The sequence below is a fragment of the Lasioglossum baleicum genome, chromosome 11 (assembly GCF_051020765.1).
Source record: "Lasioglossum baleicum chromosome 11, iyLasBale1, whole genome shotgun sequence".
NCBI classification, from domain to species: domain Eukaryota; kingdom Metazoa; phylum Arthropoda; class Insecta; order Hymenoptera; family Halictidae; genus Lasioglossum; species Lasioglossum baleicum.
Window position 1 is genome coordinate 3,664,837 of NC_134939.1, and position 22,349 is coordinate 3,687,185.

A 22,349-nucleotide genomic window follows, 5' to 3' on the forward strand; every position below is an offset into this window, starting at 1 on the left:
CGAGTTGAAAGGCCCTCGCCCGCGAGACTCCGCCAGGGCCGTATCTAGAAAACAGGACAACGCGCTGCAGCGTAGACATTCATCGATCCGAGCTGGCCGCGATCCTTTCGTGCAACGCACCAGCCGTTCGAACGCCGACAGTACCGGAGAGAACGCATTCGTGAGTATGTTTCTGAATTCGGACGTCGCATTTTTTAGAACTTTACATAAATTGTACAATTTTTATGGCTTGAGTCAGTTGAATATCTGAGGAACAATCTCCCATCATTCGTTTTCCCATTCATTTCTGTTAATCCGCTTTCATTTCTTAACGAATTCACCTATTAGTAATTTTTACCTTATTTACATGCACTTACAGATTTTTGTTTTATAGAAGTTTTTTTAGCTAAGTATAGGGTATACTTTTAAGAGAAATTCACTATTGTACTATACACATTTTTGTAGTTACTAATATTTAAAGATAACCAACGATTCAGTCCCCTTTTTTATGATTCTAAGACTTTGGTAATGAATTTGTTATACTTCCAAGTGAGTCCCGGTGATCATTTCTATGCCATTGCGTTCTTTGAAGTTTTTTTATTAAGATGCAAGAAAAATTGGCTCTGACTACGACTGACTCCGTGTTGTGTAGTTGATTTACGAAAAAATCACATTCTGCATGTTCGCATTCGCTATATCTTCGTATTAACTTAAATAAATACTAAATAATAATAATAAACGCACAATATACACTAAAATAAGGAAACAGTGGACACATGAAATTTAAATAATATACAGGGTGGGGCAATAACTATGTCCACTTTGAATATTGCCGTTATTTGTAATAATATGAAAAAATGCTATGAACAAAATTTGCACGGTACAGAGGGCAAATGTTGTGGCACAAACATTTTCTGCGTGGGTGGAAGCATAGAAGAGATTTCAAGGTCACCTTGATTTTTTTAAACGGAAATACCTACGTTTTATATCATGAATCGATACACTATCGAATTCTGAGTAAAAATGTATTGACCTCCATATGTCTTAAATCTAATAGTAAATCGTAAACTATTAGGTTTATAGGACATACGAAGGTCAACACTTTTATACTCAAAAAAGGACATTCTGTTTAAAACAATCAAGGTAACCTTGAAATCTCTATGCCTCCACCCACGCAGAAAATGTTTGTGCCACAATATGTCCCGCTCTGTACCGTGCAAATTTTGTTCATAACATTTTTCCATACTATTACAAATAACGAAGATTATTCTTTGTAATAACTATTTTAAAAAGATATTTTAATTGTAAATGATTACAATTTTCGATAGTGTACATAAAATAGAAGAATAACGTTGAAATATTTATTATAATCCGCAGAACTTGATTGAAAAATAGCTACAAACTTTACAATCTCATACGCTCCTCTTTATGGACAAATTTTGCACTCAAAACATCTGTTTCAGTAAAAACGGCACACAGTACAAAAAGTTGAAATCTCAAGCTTTAGAATGGTTGTTTTTTCATCAAATTTGGATACATTTTAGCAAAGTTCAGCAGTTTCAATATTGAGCGAATTTTGAACTAGCTGTGAACCGCTGAAATCGGGAAAATACCCCACTGTGCGTCGCGTTGGTCCCTTCTGAGGATTCATCGAGATCTTCGGAGCCCTCAAGGCTCAAGGGGGTATACTCGTTTTTAAGAGAGCGGGATGCGCGTTCTCATTTCTCGATAATGCAAAGATGGGGTTTTTCAGTAGTCAAAAGCGCTAGATGGAAGATCAATCTAGGCCGCAGTCTCGCCCCCAAAACTCAAATTTAATTAATTTAGTAATTTGCATTATTTGGAAGCATACAGCTGCTCGTGTAGCTATTTCCATAAAGCTGCGACAGCAGTATGCGTCCGAGTAACATAAATTACGCCTCGAAAACGTAAAAATAGGACTTTTGTCTAGTGCTAGGATCTAGCGCTTTTGACTACTGAAAAGCCCCATCGCATGCATTATCGAGAAATTTAATTAATTTAGTAATTTACATTATTCGGAAGCATACAGCTGCTCGTGTAGCTATTTTCATAAAGCTGCGACAGCAGTATGCGTCCGAATAATGTAAATTACGCCTCGAAAACGTAAAAATAGCAGTTTTGTCTAGCGTTAGGATCCAGCGCATTTGTCTACTGAAAAACCTCATCTTTACATTATTGAGAAATGAGTCTACCCTCTTAAACTTCCTCAATAAAGTACCGAATTACGTAGTAGGTTACATGACCCACTTCCAAACGATACCGGCGCTAAAAACATCGAACCAAAGATTCGGAAAAAAGGTACATTTTCGATCGGAATTGGCCAGCACCAGGAAACACGTTCCTACAGTTAAACATTATTCACCTTCATCCTTGCCTCCATCCCCTCTGTGCAGCAACCTAATAACATCGTCGAAAATATGTCCGCTCGTAAGTTAAGACAGACGACTCGGGAATGCAAATTCACCGTGGGCCCCATGGTTGCCACGAATTCTTCCCGGTTAACATACAAATTGCCATCATTCGTTATCTTACAGGTTCATGGGTACCGGTGTACGTACAGGTTCCTCCTCTTGTAATCCGGTTCGAGGGTTCGCTGGTTGTTGTTCCTCTTCGTGTTCTTCTTCTGGCTGGTTGGTCACGCTGACAACTGCACTCTTTAGCAACCCGGAGAATAATTATCGCGTGTCAAAGCCTCGTTCCCGATGATTATGCTCAAGGGGAGCGCTCATAGGAACATTGCGAAGAATGTTTTGCATCTAGCCACGCCTAGAGTTCGATTCTCGCATAGTTCTTGCCACCGCCTATGGGCTCACCTTTTGCTCCTCGAATCGAGGATAGGAGGTCCTCGACACGGTTCAATGAAAACTCACCAGGTATTCGATCTACGAGAATAGGAACAAATAATACTGCACTGAAATAAAATGCGGGGTGCACTGTGGGACATTATCATCATTAGTGGAAGGTTTGAGTGGGGATTAACTCGTTGCTTTGGGTATCTGTAGATTAGTTGATAATAGTTCTATTGACGAGTTTAATGATGACTTTTTTCTTAGGATATCTGTGGATTAGTTGATAATAATTGTATTGAGGAGTTTAATGATGACTTTCTTCTTTGGATATCTGTAGATTAGTTGATAATAATAGAATATTTATTTTTGTGGGCCAGTTTGTGAGGGCAATGGGTTCGATATCTCTCTCCCGAGGATTCTATCGTGTTCCGAAGAAGATAATCAGTTTCCGGGACCCAGAAATACCATAACTGGACCGAATCAGCAGATAAACGATAGCTATGTTTCTATTACAGTTTATCTCACAGGAAAGATGGCAATATTCGAGAGGATCGTTCAGTTTATACGGTGCACCGCAGCGTATTTGAATTCCACGGGCGAGCGGCCATATTGGATGTTTGCGGTGGGATGATACTTATCAGGCGGAGTACCCGAAAACTGTACTATAGTGTTTCAACAGGCAGCCGGGTAATCAGTCAAAGTAAATACACCGCTTTGCGGTGAGTGTCATCTTAGTCATCTGTAAATGCTGTGATTATAAAATACATTAAACTGTGCTTTAACTGTTTCGCCGATTCTTCAGAGATTACATCTTGACGTGATGATGACGCGCATTAGAACAATCCTTATTCAATGTCAGAATAGAGTCAATTCATTTGTCAATTCATGTATGAAACGATTCTCGTAGAATCGTTTATCCATTTCCAAGGACCAGAATGATCAAACAAAGAATTTAAAAAATTCAATTAAGGAGACAATTGATCATAAACGACCGGCACACGAGGACCAACGACTATAGCCGATCGTTTTACGTATTCCTGCCGGTGTGAGCGGGACCGGTGCGGGTCGCAGGTGCCTGAATGGAGTGTACTAAGAAAATAAATTTTTAAGAGACCCGTTATGCCCGCCGGTGAATAATTAGTAGTCGGCCGGCGTGTTCGCTTAAGAAATCATTCAGAGATGGCCGTCTCGAGCCGTCCCTGAGTCGTCGCGAGGAGAGAGGGACTAACTACTTGGCTCGAAAACGGGGGTACACCGTACGTTCACCGTGTCGGCGTTCACCTCAGTTTTATCGACGTATTTTTCTCGTTCTCTCCTTGTCTCTCCTCTCGCATTACCTCTTTCTCTCTCCTCTCTCACTCTTTCCCTCTCGTTCCAGCACGGTTGCCAGAGGCCCTGCTGGCGCGTGCATTACATATTACATACCATTCCATCCCTCGCCTGATAACCGAGTCGACCTCGAAAAATTTCTACCGTACCATGCGAATCGATTCTATCTCTCATCCTGGTCGCCTAACCGGCGTTCTTTGTCGTCAGACACCAGATGGGTATTTTTATATCGCCTTGATCGTTCGCAGAAAGTTCAGACAAATGGAGGATTCTTTATTTCTTTTCTTATGGGTTTGTTCGATACATTTGGCGAGGTACCATAGTATGGTGCACAACCGGGAAGGTGGAAATTCTTTAAGGGTTTTACCTATATTCGTTCCAGAACCGGTTCCGAAGAGTCTGCCTCGTAAAATTTTGGAGGCGTTCGGAGTGTTGTCTTTTAAGTATCCGATAGCGGATGGTGTCTGGTTTTAATTCGAGTGCATGGCTGCAGGCATTAAATATGCTTTTTCTGTCTAGACCTCGGCTGTAAGCGCACCCTTATCATCTCGATGTCGCGCCCGACGTTACCGAGCATTCACGAATTTAGGAGTACATATTAGCAAGAACTGGATATTCGGTATACTTTAGTTTTGCTACGCGAGGCGCACGTATGTGGCGCGTTTATTTGAAAAGTAGAGATAATATTTATGAAGACAGTACTACAGAAATACGATGTAGTAAAAAATTCCGGAAATCCAGTGACACATACAGTAGCGGACAAAAGTTTAAGACCGCTCTAAAGAAGACGATAACTTTTTATATATTGTACTATACGATTTGAACTGTTTTGGGAAGCTAGAGCAATTAGTTAGTACTAGAGCCTTTAGTAAACTAATTGCTCTAGCTTCCCAAAACAGTTCAAATCGTATAGTACAATATTAAAAAAGTTATCATCTTCTTTAGAGCGGTCTTAAACTTTTGTCCGCTACTGTACATTTCATATATCTTTTTTCATCTCGCGGAATTGCAAACCCTAGTCGGATGGCTCATCGTCGCTTTAATCATTTCAATAAGTTTGAACACACACGTCGACATTCTTGAAATCTTTTTGCTGTTGTAACTTTTAATCACTCGCATGTAGTGCTTGCAATCCAAAATTTCTGAATTAGCGCTTCAAGCATAAACAAAACTGTCAATTATACCAGCAAATATACATTTTGCATTAACACTAGGTTTACTTAACCCAGTATATTGACGTTTTCAGCGTACTGGTTCGACCTGATGTTACTAACTAGCAATTTTGCAAAGTGCGCTGAAAACGTGAATATACTTTGTTAACAAATTGTCGATCGAGATAAAGGAAACAGTTACTAGGTTTACTTGTATTACTGATATAGATAAGAAAAATATATTTATTTAGATGTTCCAGCCATTTTTTTATTGTAATGTGTGCTCGTGGAAATAAATCTATTGTATTCTTCACGAACGCATCCACGAACTTTTTCCAGTACCTAATCATTTCTTCGTGAATGCATAAAGATCCGCAGTCTACTGATGACGTTTTCGAAGCGTTAAAGTCGACAAGCAAGGTTGAAGCTAGAACGCGGAAATGATCGGAAGTAACGGTCGACCCGGAAACGTCTTCGGGGGTCTCCGAACCGGAAGTATCCACAGGGTCATTGTGAAACGGCGGTTTCCGGGGACACGAACGGAAACGCTGCGAAGTGTGCTCCGAGGACAGAAAATCTGCGCGAGCGCGGATAACCATCGACACGCATGTGTAATTCACGTTCGGACGCAGAAGTTTCGTTCTACGAGTCGTCTCGTGCGGACGCTTTCCTCGTAAGCCCGCTAAAAACCGCGAGAAACCCGCTCGATTTTTCTCCGTTTGAAAGGTGAATGTGATTTCGAAACGGACGGGAACACGCACGCACGACAAAACCGAGATCGCTGGATCGGGTGATCACGGACCAGGTGACATGTCAGTGTTCGGTTGTTGCATTCGTCGGGTGAGTTTTGTTATCCCTGGATCACGGATGATCGATGTAAAGTGTGCAAACATTTATTTATAACGCCATTCCACACGAAATTGGACAATTTTCGGTGTAAAACTTTATTTCTCACCATTTATTTTGCAATTGTTTTCTTAGCTGGGGACAATTTGAAAAATATTAGGCTGTAGCTCCAAGCGTTCCCTTTACGGAGCTGTTTTTAAAAATGCGGACGTTTTGGAATTGACGAAATGAAAATTATTTGAAGTGACCGCTGCACCACGATGCACCATCGTGGACAGATGACGCGCGGTACCAGCAGCGTAGCATCGGTACCAGTTATAAATTAATTGGAAAATCCTGGTCAATAATTTTAATCGTTGGGAACATTTACTATAGCTACAACATATCCGAATTTTAAGGAAATCCGAGACAGTATTCCAACAAGTGTCTTATCTTATCTTATCATCCGAATGTTTGTAACACTGGATCAAAATGAACTTGGTTCTGCCATTTCAGGCTTAATGTCTAATTTTGCTAAATCACTGGATCACTCTTGCAACTATAGGTGCACCCGCTCTGAAAATATTGATCAAAATGAGTTTCATTTCATCACATTTAATCGTAGCGTTCGTCAACGTGTCTGCGACATCTAAAACTCCAAAACCACAAAAGATGTAAAACACTATCGTACCACAATCAAAACACAAAACGAATTTATCAACGTATGTACCATATCTAATACTTCAAAACCACGTACAATTTTTACCTTAAAAAATGTAAAACACTATCGTGCCGCAATCAAAACCATAAAACGAATTGATCAACATCTGTACTACATCTAAGACTTCAAAAACCACGTACAATTTTCACCTGAGAAAATAAAAAAATGATCATACCCATAGGAAAATTCAAGTTCAAGCGACAACATGCAGGAAAATGCAAGAATATAAAATTGTATTTCACGAGGAGGTGGTTTTATCGTTCAACAAACTCGCGCGCGTCTTCGCTGATCGTCGAAGATTTCATGGTCGAAAACGGAGCCAAGAGGTCGCTTGTTTACCGGTGAAAAAAAAAATAAAAAAATCGGTGTCGCGTCGATTCTTCCACGACCACGGGCTAGCCTTAATTCTTGCTCACCCCTGTCGCTCAGGTGGCAGAATCGGTAAACAGAAAAAATGAAGTGAAGTTCGCGTTACGGGGACCCGGGAGCTTGTGGTCAGCGTAACTCGCTAGGGTGAACGGATACATTTTCCGCTACTTAACGGATTTCATGCTCAACTATCAAAGAGATCGCGTCCTTGCTCTAATCAACGCCGGTGTATTAATAGCGCCCGACTTGGGTTTTTTGCAAATTTTCTTGGAATGCTTTCTCGGTGTTGCTTGCGATCTACCTCTTGGGACAGGCTCTGGAAATCCTCATTGATAAAGGAAACACCTTAGGGAACAAGAGGCTTTCAAAGAAGAACCGCTGCTATTTTTAATCTGAGACGGCTTCGAGCGTTCAACAGGCCGTAAACATTTAATTTTACACAATCCCTTCTTTTTTTAAATCGTTCACCGGAGGACCGGACACCGTGATCGGAAAGTTCACGACCCAAAATCGCTGTCTCGAAGATGCTCGCTGATCTTCTCTTCGATCTTGCTCTTTGACGAGCAACTCAAATCATTTTATTAGATTGCCGATCTTTATCGATTTACGGGAAAAATGCGTATTGCAATTTTGTACTCTACAAAATACTTTCCTCGCTCAACTAAACCTAACTCAAATCATTTTATTGACTGCGGATCTTTATCGATTTACGGAAAAAATGGGTATTGCAATTTTATACTCTACAAAATATTTACTTTCCTCACTCAACTAAACCTAACTCAAATCATTTTATTAGACTGCGGATCTTTATCGAATTACGGGAAAAATGGGTATTGCAATTTTATACTCTACAAAATACTTTCCTCACTCAATTAAACCTAACTCAAATCATTTTATTGACTGCGGATCTTTGTCGATTTACGGGAAACATGCGTATTGCAATTTTATACTCTACAAAATACTTTCCTCACTCAACTAAACCTAACTCAAATCATTTTATTGACTGCGGATATTTGTCAATTTACGGGAAAAATTCGTAGTGCAATTTTATACTCTACAAAATACTTTGTGACGTGGCAATATTGCCTGCGTCACTCTAACCTCTCTAGCGGAAGACCGGGCCATCCTCTGGTCAAGCTTTGCGATAAGGGCAGCTGCGAGCGTTCCAGAGCGCTCTCCCTGGGCCAGTGTGCCCAGATGACACGCTTTTTTTCGCGCATGCGCGCGTTTTCAGCCTCAGTAAAGTACGCTTCGCGAGGAAATGTGGCACCTTGAGCGCCATGCCGAATGTTAAGAAGTTGATATGAACTGATTATGAAAAACGAATGAATGACAAGTGTATTTGTATATATATTCGTATATACGTATGAAATATTGAAATATAATATATATATATATATATATAGATATAATATATAATTCAGATAATAATATAATATAAATTAATATAAAATTTTAAAATATGATGTTTTGCCAAATTTTTTATCTGGGCCTGTAACGATAATTTAAAATTATATATAATACTTAATAATTAATTATTTTAATAATTTAATTTAAACTTATATGCATACTGAAAATTTCATCGAAATCGGTCAACATTGCAATGAGCTACATACGTTTAAAGATTCAGCCTTGCCAGGGCATTTCGCCCTAACGTGATCATCTTTAAACGTTTGTAGCTCATTGCAATGTTGACCGATTTCGATGAAATTTTCAGTATGCATATAAGTTACCGAAATCTATAAAACACATTTTTTAAATTATCGTTACAGGCCCAGATAAAAAAGTTGGCGAAACATCATATTTTAAAATTTTGTATAATTCCTACCAATTGCAATCGTAAGAAATTTTAGTTTACTTATTCTCTAGCGAACTAGCCGGTCTAACATCTTAAAAAAATTCAAGTCCTTTGGAACAATTTCTAAAAATTTATGCGATTTTTAAGCGTGTCCACTTATTATCGCCGCTGACTGTAGCTGCCTCAGGGCTCTGCTACATCATCGCATCGGCCGCATCATAGCTACGTTACTGTTTTGACGCGCATTCGCGAAAAAAAGCGTGTTATCTGGGCACACTGGTGTTATCTGGGCACACTGGGGCCACCGCGTGAAGATTCATTGCGTCGTTAGAACTCTAGAGAATAAGTTGTCGCTCTTAACCATTGTTATCGAATAAAGTATTTTGCGTCGGCTGATCAGAGGAATAGTAAATCGCTGCCGAACATCCGCTGCCGTGCGATAAAAGGTAAGCGCCGATCAGGCTTTCGTAAATAATTAGCGAAACTTCGTGTTGGCTCGGGTAGTGGGTCGTAAAGGTTGACGAACGGAAGTCGTCAATATTATTTGCGAGGGGCACGAATCCTTCGGTTTGTGAAGGATTTGGTAATTATTTACAAAAGTACCATCCTCTCCGATTTTGATGAAATTTATATATGTTATGCAGCAACACATTCTGAACAGCTTTTTCCTTTTCCAATATAGGGGGGTCGCTTTTAGTTTTCGAGATATTTGCAAAAAACTATCGCGAATACTGTATTGAATTTTTCGTATTCCTGCACGCTGCGCTTCTGGTGATAAAAATAAGAATAAAGTATCACCAGAAGTTAAAGAATTTGTTGATGAGAAGTAAGTTAAAAAGATTAAATACTTACCTTACTTACTGTGTAAATGAAAATGTAATCATGGAAAATAGATATCTAATTTAAATTACATTACAGTCATACATAGCCTACAAGGAGTGCCAGCGGCAATCGCAGCGATACATCGGGTGATCGTTCGCGTGCGCGCGTCAAGTGATATACGGCAAATAAACGTTTAAATACTTCATTATGTTTAAATTTATTGTGTTTTACATATGAGAATACAAAATATACCTTCAAACTAGTGGGTTATCAAATCATTTCAACGAAAAATGATTACATTAGTTCTGTTCACAAAAATTTTCTAACTCAAATCATTTTATTAGACTGCGGATCTTTGTCGATTTACGGGAAAAATTCGTATTGCAATTTTATACTCTACAAAATATTTACTTTCCTCACTCAACTAAACCTAACTCAAATCATTTTATTAGACTGCGGATCTTTATCGATTTACGGGAAAAATGCGTATTGCAATTTCATACTCGACAAAAGACTTTCCCAACTCAGCTAAACCTAACTCAAATAATTTTATTAGACTGCGGATCTTTATCGATTTACGGGAAAAATGCGTATTGCAATTTTATACTCGACAAAATACTTTTCCTAACTCAACTAAACCTAACTTAAATCATTTTATTAGACTGCGGATCTTTATCGAATTACGGGAAAAATATGTATTGTAATTTCATACTGCACAAAATACTTGAAGATCACAAGAACTCAGTATAGCCAGATTTTCATACAAAAATTGACTGTTTCAATGTAACCTCGAGGAAGAAAATATATCCGAGGCATAAAAATGCGAAGCCATAAAAAATGCTGGGATTTGATGGGACAAGCTAGTAAAAATGATGTGATATCGATGTTTTACAGAATCATCGACAGATGGAGGACGCGAACCAGCAGGAGTTGCTGAAGGAGGCGCCGGAAATCTCGTGGGAGAACACATTAGGCGCGCCAAACGGTGTCCCGTTCGACGAGGACACGAAAGAGCTGCTCAGGAAATGCCTGGATGTCTCCGCACCATCGCCCGCGACCCTGGCACAAATCATCAAGCGAAGCGAAGTCTTCCCTATAAAGTTCCCGATTAAAACAACGAGATGCACCGCTCTCAGAGAGCGAGGAATCAGCACGGAAGTTCTCGAGGTGGGGCCTTTAATGTTCTCCAACTATGTTTCCTTGTTTTCTCCATTCCCGGATGAATTAATAGCAACGTTACTTTGTTTTTCATTTCATTCATAACTTCTCGCGTCGCTTGTATTTCATCTTCATAAATACGTTACTCGGCGTTCGTTTTCATTTTTGCAAAATCTTTATCAACAAGTGTTACCGACAGGTGTGATCGGTTTTGAATTTCCGTAACATTGATTCCAGATGAACGCGAACTCTGTTTATCCGCTGATACACGAAGCAATGTTACCGTTGCTGGCGCGATGGTTGAAGCACAAACAATCGTACGGGAGTGCTATCGAGAGATCGATTTACAAAGATATGGGATTGATACAGTTTATCCAACGTTTGTTGGAGAAACGAGCGGTGCACTTCTATGGGCCTGACGATGAATGGAAACTGATCGATGGTAAAACGGGCGTCGGCGGATGGGAGAATGTTGGTACCGATCACGAGAAGGAACCCTTGGTTAGTATCATCGTCGCATAATCAAAGCATTTTCTTATCCTCCACGTACCTCGAATAATTTTCCAAAATGTCCACCTACCTTCCACAATTTTTTATTGGAACACCTACAAGTGAAATACTTTATTCGAGCTTGAATCATTTTATTGATCAATAATATACATCCATTCTTTGGCCGACAACCGAACGCAATATCGTACGATTCGAGTCGCTTGTATCTGATTTATTTGTGATAAAATCGCTTTGAACCGGCAACAAAAGTTTCAACGGAGTTCTGATAGATTACCCATTCAACACGGTTTCCATTTCGTCTGGCGACCTCCGTTTTTATTGAATCGTTTTAATCGAGAATTTCAAAGCTCTGCCACTCGCCATGCATGACCGTGTACACGTTAAATGTTTCAAGACTGAGAGACAGGAATTCCAGCTTTAATCTGCTCGCAATTAATTCCTCTTTAATTGACCGTGATCTTTAAACCTGCCAGCAAATCACTGCGAAGCACAACTCATCTAAATCCAATCCCAGCGAATTAACGTAACTCCTGAACCTCGAAAAGGAAAGGTTCGTTAAAAAATACAGAAAAATTGTGGAAACAGGGGAAATTATTTCTGCAAAAAATTCCTAAAAAAAAGCTGAGGGCAACTGAAATTATTTGTGTGGAAAATTCCTAACAAATCCGGGAACCAACCCAGATCCTTACTGTAAAAATTTGCTAAAAACTTTCAGAGAAGCAGAAATAATTTCTGCAGAAAATTCCTAAGAAATCTGGGAGCAACTGAAATTAATTTGTGTGAAAAATTCCAAAATATCCGGAAACCAACCCAGATCCTTGCTGTAAAAAATTGCTAAAAATTTTCAGAGCAGAAATAATTTCTGCAGAAAATCCCTAAGAAATCTGGGAGCAACTGAAATTAATTTGTGTGAAAAATTCCAAAATATCCGGGAACCAACCCAGATCCTTGCTGTAAAGAATAGCTAAAAATTTTGAGCGGAACCGGAATGATTGCCGAAATGAAGCGGGACTTTTTCTGCGAGCAGGTCCTGACGAAATGCTTGTCCTACGACGAGATCAAGTTGTCGGCGTTGCTGGCGATGTCCTCTCACAGCGAGTTCATAAACGACGGCTCGCGAGAGAACAGAGGCGTCGTGAGTCTCGATCCAGACTCCATTCAGCCGCGAGGAGTCATTATAGGTGTCGTGGGAACAAGGTTTCGCTTTGTTTATTTCACGCTTATCGTTAACAAAAGAACCTATCGTGTACACACCAGTACGTTGCATTTCCACCACGGTGAGACACGCGTTTCACCTTTCCTACCACTGTCCGCAGATTCGAACGCCAACGCGTCATGGAGTACCAAGACATCCTTGTCACACCTCAACAGAACACCGTAGACAACGGGTGAGCTAACTCGAAATGAGCTTCAAATGATCAGTTGATATCGCAACAATTATTATTAAATGCAGAATGCAATCTCAACGAGACATTGTTAACGCTTCGCGGTGTTCATACAGATACGGAGCTGCCAACACAAATAACGCAGACGAACTACGAAGACTGCGATTGTTATGGGCGAAATTTTACGGCGAAGAATACCATCCGCTTTACGACGAGGCTGTAAAACGTGTGAAATCGAAGGACAATATGAGGTACTTGTCGTTGTCCGGTCAGACGATCTTCGACGTCGAGAACTACATGAAGAGGACCCTCGTCAGCGTGGAGATCATTCTTCTCGAGGCGAATACGCGGGCAGAGAAACAGAACACGACTGCTTTCGTGCATGTTGTCGGCTTTGGTCTCGGTTAGTATCCGTTTACTCAACGTCTGACCAGTAGAAGTACCGATGGAACCTGACTTGATGAAATAAAACAATATTTCCAGGAATCTGGGGCATAATCCAAAATCAAGAGATATATTTTCTGAAAACGTTCGAGATCGCCATCAAGAAGATGAACAAGAAGCTGCGATTCGTCTCGGACATAATGTTCGCGTACTTCACCCAGCAAAAATTCGGCGACGTTGGGAACGGCGACTATCTCGGAGGTGTGCACCGATTTTTCTCGATCTTCCAGCGCTGCGTAAGGAGAGCTGTTAGCCAAATAACCCGCGATCTTCTTCCAGATATAAAGATTCATTTCGCTATTAAGGAGCCTCACAGCCGACTGTTCAGAGCCATGGACGCAAACAAGTTGCTCGTAGTGACGTACGCGTGGGACGGGAACGCACTGCCAGGTCTGTCGATTGTTCATTGATTAGTCTAAGAAAGAGTTGCCTAATTTGGGCCAGTACGTTGGGTTGAATTTAAGCGCTGGCGCTGGTTCAAATTCCACAGCTCTTTTATTTTCGTATCGCGATGTTGGTGTTTTTGTAAATGGATGATGGAACGAAATTGTCCCGCAGGAAACGAATTCTGGAGCGGATTCCTTTCGTCGAGCGGAGATCCTGCGACAGCGTGCAGCAGCCAAGTGGCTGAGTTACACACGTCCAGAATTAATCCCAGAGCTTGCGGTGCCAGCTTGCGCGTTGCCTCAGCTGAACACGGTATTTTACACATATCCGATTACGCGAAGCTCCATCTTACTTAGGTAATCCTTCGTATTCTTACTGGAAAAGATCGCGAGCTGGGCGTGCAGCTAGAGAACAAAGATGATTATCATGCGATCCCAGTTTTGCAGGATCTTTGTAAAGGTGGGTTCTCCTACGCGCGTTTCGACGCAGCGTTTTGTGATCCTTGGGACTCTTGTACTCCATTCGTCATGGATAGACTGCGGATCTTTATGGAAAATAAAAATTTGCACTGATTGTGGGAATCAGGAATAACATAAAAATTGATTTCGTTCTTCAACCCTTTGCAGTCTGATGAGTCTGATTTATTTTTGTGCATTCTAAGATTGATATATTCGTGTATAATGGAAAACGGGATCTATTTGCCCCCATTAGGCGCACGTAATACATGGGTGGGACACATATGTCCCGATAGACTCCAAAGGGTTAAGGGAGTAGACTCGTTTTTCCAGAATTGCAAGGGTCCGGGATGCATTTCTCAATAATGCGAAGATGGGGTTTTTCAGTAGTCAAAAGCGCTAGATAAAAGATCAAACTAGGCCGCGATCACTCTCAAAAGTCCTATTTTTACGTTTACGAGGCGTAATTTGCGTTATTCGGCACCGTAATTTGCACTATTCGGAAGCATGTAGCTATTTTCATAAAGCTGCGACAGCTACGTGCTGCCGAATATGTAAATTACGTCTCGTAAACGTAAAAATTGGACTTTTGAGGGCGATCGCGGCCCCGATTGATCTCTTATCTAGGCCTTTTCACTACCGAAAAAGCCCATCTTTGCAGTATCGAGAATTGAGAAGGCGCATCCCGCGCCCTTGCAATCCGGGAAACGAGTCTACCCCCTTAACGACTTTGTGTTACATTAAGGGGGAGGGGTAGTCACGTGACAAAACTAGCAAGGAACCAAAATCTTACTAGATTTTGGGTCGAAACATGGGTTTGCGGGCCTCGGCCATTTAGTCCAGCCCGCTGGACCCCATCATATCAGTCAAGAAAGTCTATTTGTGACAGAAAAATACATTTTTCTCTACTTTGTACACTCTTATTATTAGATGTAAACGTAATCTCGTTAAATCATTTGTCGAGCGGGCTGTAATTATCCTTCCTCTTTAGAATGAGCCCCCACCTCATCTACTCAAATAAGGACAAAAAATCTAGTAAGATTCTATTGTAGTTCCTTGCTAGTTTTGTCATGTGACTACCCTTCCCCTTTAAAAGTAAGGGAGGTGGTTGGGTTGTGAGACGGGTTTTGTTTTTGGGCTATAACTTTTTGCTTGATGAAGATATCAAAGAGTTTTATATACCGTTGGAAAGCTGAAGGAAATACGCAACTTCATACGAAAAATGTTTAGTGATTTGATCAACAAGTAAAATTTTATGGCCAATTTTACGAGGACATGTTTTTTGGCTTTCTGAAAAAAGTGGTTGGGTTGTGAGACACTCGAGAAAATCAACTAAAAGTGGTCAAATATAGGGTAAAACCCATGTAACTTTAAGCAAAAATGAATTTTTATTTATTTTAGAGACATTAAGTGGGGCCAAAGAAGTTAAAAAAAATGGCAAAAAATTGAAAAAAAGCAAAGTATGGCGAAGAAAAGTAAAAAAAGAATACATAATGAATGGAAGGATTCAATAATCATCTTCCTCTTCGTCATCCAAGTCGCTGTCACAATGTTTGCATGTGAAAAACGAACGAGTGCCCATACAACAAAAGAAACAAAAAACATACCATGTTCGATGGTATGTTTTAGTATCTCATAGATGTGCGCAAAAATTCCATCAATTTTTCATCGCAGACTGTGGAAATATCGTCAAAATGGCTATCAACTTTCTTCGCATAACGCTGTGACGTGCTCTTACCAACGCCATATTCTTTGGCAGCCTTTCTTATGCCTTTCTCCTCCAACAAATGATCTTCAACGGCACTAAGCACGGCATTAAAATTAATTTCTTTGTTTGCGGGAGATTTACTTTGGAGTTGACATGACTATAAATTCAAAAAATAAACCAAAACAAACGTTAAATGACAAATAAACACTTAATTCTAACACAAACAACGATATTTGACAGTTCTAGTTCGTTTCTAGTACAAAAAACTAATGTCTCACAACCCAACCAGTAGGGTGTCTCATAACCTAACCATGATGCCATTCCGAATGTGACATAAAAAAACTGTGTTTGTCGTATATGCGCAAAACTCAATATTTCATCGTAAAATGTAAGGAAAACCCGAAATGAAAATGCATCACACTCACCTTTTTCAATTGATTCACTCAACAAAATAATGTTTTTTAAAAAATTTGTAAGAGTTTTGGAAATTGATTTTAACACACGATGTCCGTATCTAATATAAGCAACACGTCTATACACCTCGGTGCTAGCACAAAAACTAGCAGACGTCAAAACAAAAATTTGACAGCTGACAGATTGGAATTATCGCGATTGCGCGTTGGATAAAAACGACTGTCTCACAACCCAACCACCTCCCCTAACATTACAACATTCTTGAATTGTCTAAGCCTTTTACTGTTTTATATTTCACCCTACCAATTTCTTCATAAACGCATGAAGATCCGCAGTCTATTCATTCAAGATTTTAGGAGATCCCACCTTCACCCAACTTCAGTGCCAATAAAAGAATCGTACCTCCAGCTCGCGACATCCTCCCCAACGATAAACGCCATCATCCCCTAACGAAATATCGTTGCTCCAGGATCGGGCGTGCCCGTTGGGCACCACCGGTCAGCGAAGACCTTCCCGATCGCCTCGCAGTCAGAGAAGCCGAAGCGCGGACGTCGACTGTTTGAAGAAATACACGGAAAGACGTGTCGAAGAGCGCCGACACACAGACGTGGCGGACACTAGCAAGTTAGACCCATCCCGATGGATCCCGTTAACAAAGAACATGAGCAGAAGTCAGCCAACAACCTCGAAGAAGTCTCCGCAGTCGTCGAGAGATGATGATAAACGTCGATCAGTCTCGGTGGATATCGAGGAGACGATCAATAATATTATTCGATCCGGCGTGGTTACGGTGCCGAAGAAACTGACCCCGACGAAGGAGGAAGAGACGACGAAGGAGTTCGAAGAGAAAGACGAGGCTACAACGACGTCAACGACCACGATGACAACGACGACGACGTGCACGACGACAGTCCTGTCGTCGACGTTGCCAACGACACACAGAACAGGGGGCAGGAGCCTTAGCACCGACGTCGGCCGCGCTAAAAACGAAAAACTCGTCGAGGAACGAAGGCATACGGAGGCAGATCCCCGAATGATCGCGACGAGGTTGACAGAGCACATTTTCCTAGTCAAAAAGAAACCAATGCCGTGAATCGATACACCCAATCTCACACTATAATCCATCGTTCACACAAATTCTTGTCGTAAACTCGTGGGAAGTAATAAGACCATAAACGCAAAACAAATAACACACAGACACAAGTACACTATAGACCCCTGTCGTTCAAGTCGGATTTCAAAACCAAACGGCTGCAACGTTTGGTCGTATGCGAGTTCGATGTACCATAATGTAATAGTCGATGTCGGTCGTTCCGTAGAATAGAGAAAACAAAAAAAAAAAGATCAATAATGATAATAATGTATATGTGGCTGCGAGAGATTCGTTGTTCGAGTTAATCGGTTAAAAGTGTAGAACGGAAAAAAAATATGAAAGATTGAGTTGTACAGTTAAATACTAACCGTTTCTGGCGTGTGTTAGAGAACACGGCTACGCGCGTTGACGAGTCTCGACAACGGCTTTCTGAGTAAACGAATACCTTTAGGTGGCTACCGCAAATTAACATCTCAAGGTTCCGCTACGACGCGTCATCGTTCACCAGGATCAGCAACACCGATATCACGAAATTAGCGGCGGCCAGGTGGCTGACGTTCGTCAAGAACCCGTCCCCGTCCCCGATACCGCGTATGAACCCGGAAAGAAAGCCGTCGACAACGACGACGACGACGACGACGACGACGACGATGGAACAGGCTGGCGTCCACGCGGAGGAAAAGCTGCAAAAAGAAACGAAGAACGTGTCGCCGAAGTGGGAGCCCATACGAAAGTTCTCGTCGGTGGCACAGGCCAAGAGCGACAGGGACGCTGCGAAGGAAAAAGGTGAGATACACGATCCACAGAATCGGAGAATAGTGGAACGCTTCGGAGATGATTTTATGTCCTTTATTAGTACTTAGTGCGTTATCAGTACGCCTTATGTGCTAATTATTCAGGTATACATATTATGGAGTTCAATAAAAAATGTCTTGAGATATTCAATAGTTCTTCGAATCCATATTTTAATGCAGAAATTGCAATACAGTAAGTCCTCGACTTACTTGAAGATATTCTGGAGGTACAATGGGAGACAAAAGTACAAGAAATTCGAAATCCATCAATATATTGGCAATGAAAGCCATTCATGAGTATATTTTGCATTAAAAAAATAGATTAATTTAAAAAGCTTTCGTTTAATTAGCGAATTTCATGTTATATTTAGTTTTTAATCAAATTGTCTTCGTATTATTGTAATTGTAAGTTACTTTTGCGAATAATTGTACCCTCTGACTGTAGCTATATTCAGTGGTCTACACAGTTGTCGCGATTCCATGCTAGTGAGATGACAACATAGTCCAGTCAATGAATGCTCATAAGGGGGGCGTAGAGGGAAATGGAAGGAACACAATTTTTAACTTTGGGACTTTGTTTGGACTAGTTAGGAGGTAAACGTACTAAAAGTCCCTACTCCCTAGGAGTCTCGGAAACTATGCGTCCTAGCGATAATACCAATCAATACAAAATTAAAGCTGACGAAATGTGCTATAAGATTGATTCCATTCAGTTTTTCGCTATCTCGCATAGCTTCCGAGATATCCGCGCTCAAACTTCACTAATTGTGAAAAAGAAATTTTTGCCTCGCGTGTTTTGCCTTACTTGACTAGCTAACTCTTCAGCACAATTAGTGAACTTTGAGCGCGAATATCTCGGAAACTATGCGAGATAGCGAAAAACTGAAATGAATCAATCTTGTGGCACATTTTGTCAGATTTAATTTTGTATTCAATGGTCTTATCGCTAGGACGCATAGTTTCCATGATATACGCGGAAAACCGAAAAAGGGGACCTTCTACGCGCCCCCTGCACCCCGCTCACCTTCTAGGAGTGGGGACTTTTAGTATGTTTACCTCCTCACTAGTCCAAACAAAGAACCAAAGTTAAAAATTGTGTTCCTTCCATTTCCCTCTACAACTTTTCGTTGACTATTGTAACAGTTTATAATTTTTTGCTCTATAACTATTTAGTGAATCCTAATCAATTTTGAACATAATTAATTACATCATTTTTACTATATATAAAAAAACTGGAGTTTCTAGTTGCATGTTTTCAAGGTTTAAATAGGGTTTGAAGTGGAGATTTATGAATTCTCCATGAAAAGACGTGTTAAAATGTGCAAACTTTAAATTGCTATAATTCTTAAACGGTGCAGTGAATCGAACCCAAACTTTGGTAATTGCATTAATTTAGTAAGAATTATCTTGTCAAATTTTCAAAAATTTTGTTGCGTTTTTATATACCTCCAGAACACCTAGGGGATATCCTCATTTCTAGGATTGCAAGGATATAGGATGTGTGTTCTGATTTCTCGATAATGCATGCGATGGGGGTTTTCAGTAGTCAAAAGCACTAGATAATAGATCAATCTAGGCCGCAATCGCCCCCAAAAGTCCTATTTTTATGGTTATGAGACGTAATTTGCATTATTCGGCAGCATGTAGCTGTCGCAGCTTTATGCTTCCGAATAATGCAAATGACGCCTCGTAAACGTAAAAATAGGAGTTTTCAGGACGATTGCGGCCTAGATTGACCCTTTATCTAGCGCTTTTGACTACTGAAAAACCCGTTCCTTGCATAATCAAGAAATGAGAAGGCAATAATGCAAATTACGCCTCGTAAACGTAAAAATAGGACTTTTCAGGACGATTGCGGCCTAGACTGATCTTTTATCTACTGCTTTTGACTACTGAAAAATCCGGTCCTGGCATAATCAAGAAATGAGAAGGCAATAATGCAAATTGCGCCTCGTAAACGTAAAACTAGCACTTTTCAGGACGATTGCGTCCTAGATTGATCTTTTATCTAGCGTTTTCGACTACTGAAAAACCCGGTCCTTGCATAATCAAGAAATGAGAAGGCGCATCCCGCACCCTTGCAATCCTGGAAACGAGAATTTACCCTCTTAACGCGGAAAGCGCTGGAACGAATTAACCGCGTAAATCAAGGACTTACTGTACTTGCTTTCTAAGTAAGGGAAATACTGTGAATGATCCTTGATCGATGGTCAGCGCTGTACGATTCGGTGTATTCCAGCGTTCTAGATTGTTTCGTGTAGGTTGAAATGGGAACGTGAATTAATAATTGCAGATGAAGCAGAGTCTAATCGAGCTTCGCCATCGTCGGAGCTCTCCCCGGACTCTGCCGAGCGATCGAAGAGGCTGACGCAGCGTATGAAAGATCTTTACGATTTCAAAACAGAGAACGAATGGCCGAAGCGAGTGGTGAACGTATGTCGTGAAAACATGTGGATCAGCAAAAGCAGCAGCGAAGAGGAACGACCTAGCCAGCCTGTGCGCAGAAATAGCCAAGACTTGGAGTTCAACGACAGGGTGAACGTGATCAAGGTGAATTTTCTAAAACACATGAAATCAATGGTACATATTTTTGATACTACGATCGAAACACATTTCAGCTGAGGGACACCAAGGTGCAGTCGGACTTCCAAACCCCGAAGGATCCAGCTCCGAAGAAGGAAGACCCTCCGAAGAGCTCTGAGATCTTCGACAGCGAGTACGAGGAGCGTATAAGGAAATTCAACGACAGACTTAGGTTCAGCGAGGACCTAGGTGTAGCAAAACCGAAACTAAAGGAAAGAAGAACGTACTCGGATGATTCCGAAGAGAAAGTTCGTCGATCGAAATCGGCTCGATCAGCGCGTTCCGAGAGCGTGCAGGAAAGTAGTCAGCCCTCGGAAGGGAAACGAAATTCGGACGCGAGTAGCAGATCCAGAGGAAGCTACGCCGAGGTGAGTCCTGTGAAAAGAGACTCTCGTACTAGCACCGCGAGTTACGCTAGCGTTGGAAGTACAAAGCGAGCTAGCATCGATGACAAGAGTACAACGCAAATGGTGGAGGTGCCACCACGAAGAGCCTTCAGCCAAACGGAGAAGAGACCAGCCACGCCTGTGCCACCTGTCGAATTCAACGACGATCGATATGTAGCCGGTCGATTGAAGGTCGCGGAACGCCAGAAGAGGAACAGTACGAGATACAAAGTGTACCTGACGTAAACCATCGTCTCCTTGCACTTCTTTTTCATTTGTCACCGTGGAAAACAGCCGTGAGCAGGCGATTTGCCCAAGGAGCATGATGAAATTCGATCAGGGGCAGTCCACAGCACTTCCAGAGCAATCTGCAAATTAAGAAGAAGATTTAGAAACCTTTGGTGTTAATGTAAAAGAAAACCAATTAAAAAGTCATCTCACATGCCAAACTTTCGAAGTGCTGTAGCTCTGACGTAATGGAATCCAAAATGGTGGTCCCAGGGGCAATCCAGAGCGCTCCCAGGGCAAAATCGCTCTTGGCCCACTCCTGAAGCAATCGTCCACGTAGATCGGTGTCGATTGGACGGGTTTGGAACACGAGGACTGGTTGCAAAGATCGAAACTACACCACACGTTGCGTTTTGATGGAATATCCGTTTTTTTTCGACCAATGTAGAAAGGAATTATCGACATAAAGTATTACGTGTAATCGTTCGATGGTCTCACGATTCCCCTTTGCCACGTTCGATGTGCGATTCTTTTTCGACGTATGCGAAAGTGTTTCTATGTGATCGTGACGTTGTTGCCGCGATTATGGTGAATGTGTCGATGTATTTTAGCGAGGTTTAAAACGAAGTGTTGTCAGGGGCGCATACAATTAACACTGTACAGAACGATGTAATACGGTTCGATTAATAAAATATTGTTTGAGAAAGAGTACAACTCGATTAGGAACTAAACACTTTGGTCTTCTCTTCATTTCGATACTGATATTCTCTAACTAGATTAGCTTTCATTGAATTGGCTATACGTAATTGAAAATTATGAATGAAAGAAATGTTCATTTTTACTTTGAAGATATGGATGTTTGTGTGTACAGGGTTCAGTTAACTGGCAGCCATATTGCGGAGAGAAAGATGCATTATTTATTAGTAGACGACAGAAATTTATATTTTTATAAAGGAACTCGCGAAAACTAAAATTGAATGAAATCCTGTAACGGTACATT

General features: G+C 41.0%; 2 protein-coding genes across 5 annotated transcripts; both read left to right on the plus strand.

The window, feature by feature from the left end:
* The first annotated feature begins 18 nt into the window (after positions 1-18).
* Positions 19-16,874, plus strand: LOC143213725 (ADP-ribosylarginine hydrolase CG3568). Of its 4 annotated transcripts, none has more exons than XM_076433843.1 (10): positions 19-160; positions 10,699-10,971; positions 11,200-11,463; positions 12,500-12,669; positions 12,789-12,860; positions 12,974-13,260; positions 13,341-13,502; positions 13,581-13,691; positions 13,860-14,044; positions 16,735-16,874. In XM_076433843.1, the coding sequence occupies exons 2-9, from the start codon at positions 10,711-10,713 to the stop codon at positions 14,042-14,044; spliced, it is 1,512 nt and encodes a 503-aa protein (XP_076289958.1). In that variant the 5' UTR covers positions 19-160; positions 10,699-10,710; the 3' UTR covers positions 16,735-16,874. The 4 variants fall into 4 exon arrangements, with proteins under 4 accessions (XP_076289958.1, XP_076289956.1, XP_076289955.1 ...); XM_076433841.1 differs by lacking the exons at positions 19-160; positions 16,735-16,874 and adding exons at positions 5,882-6,109; positions 14,127-16,728; XM_076433840.1 differs by lacking the exon at positions 19-160 and adding an exon at positions 5,884-6,109.
* On the plus strand, positions 16,356-22,099 carry LOC143213655 (uncharacterized). Its single transcript, XM_076433710.1, has 5 exons — positions 16,356-16,469; positions 16,735-17,312; positions 17,810-18,144; positions 20,446-20,702; positions 20,771-22,099. Exons 1-5 carry the CDS (start codon positions 16,356-16,358, stop codon positions 21,365-21,367), a joined length of 1,881 nt encoding a protein of 626 aa, XP_076289825.1. The 3' UTR covers positions 21,368-22,099.
* The last annotated feature ends 250 nt before the right edge of the window (positions 22,100-22,349 follow it).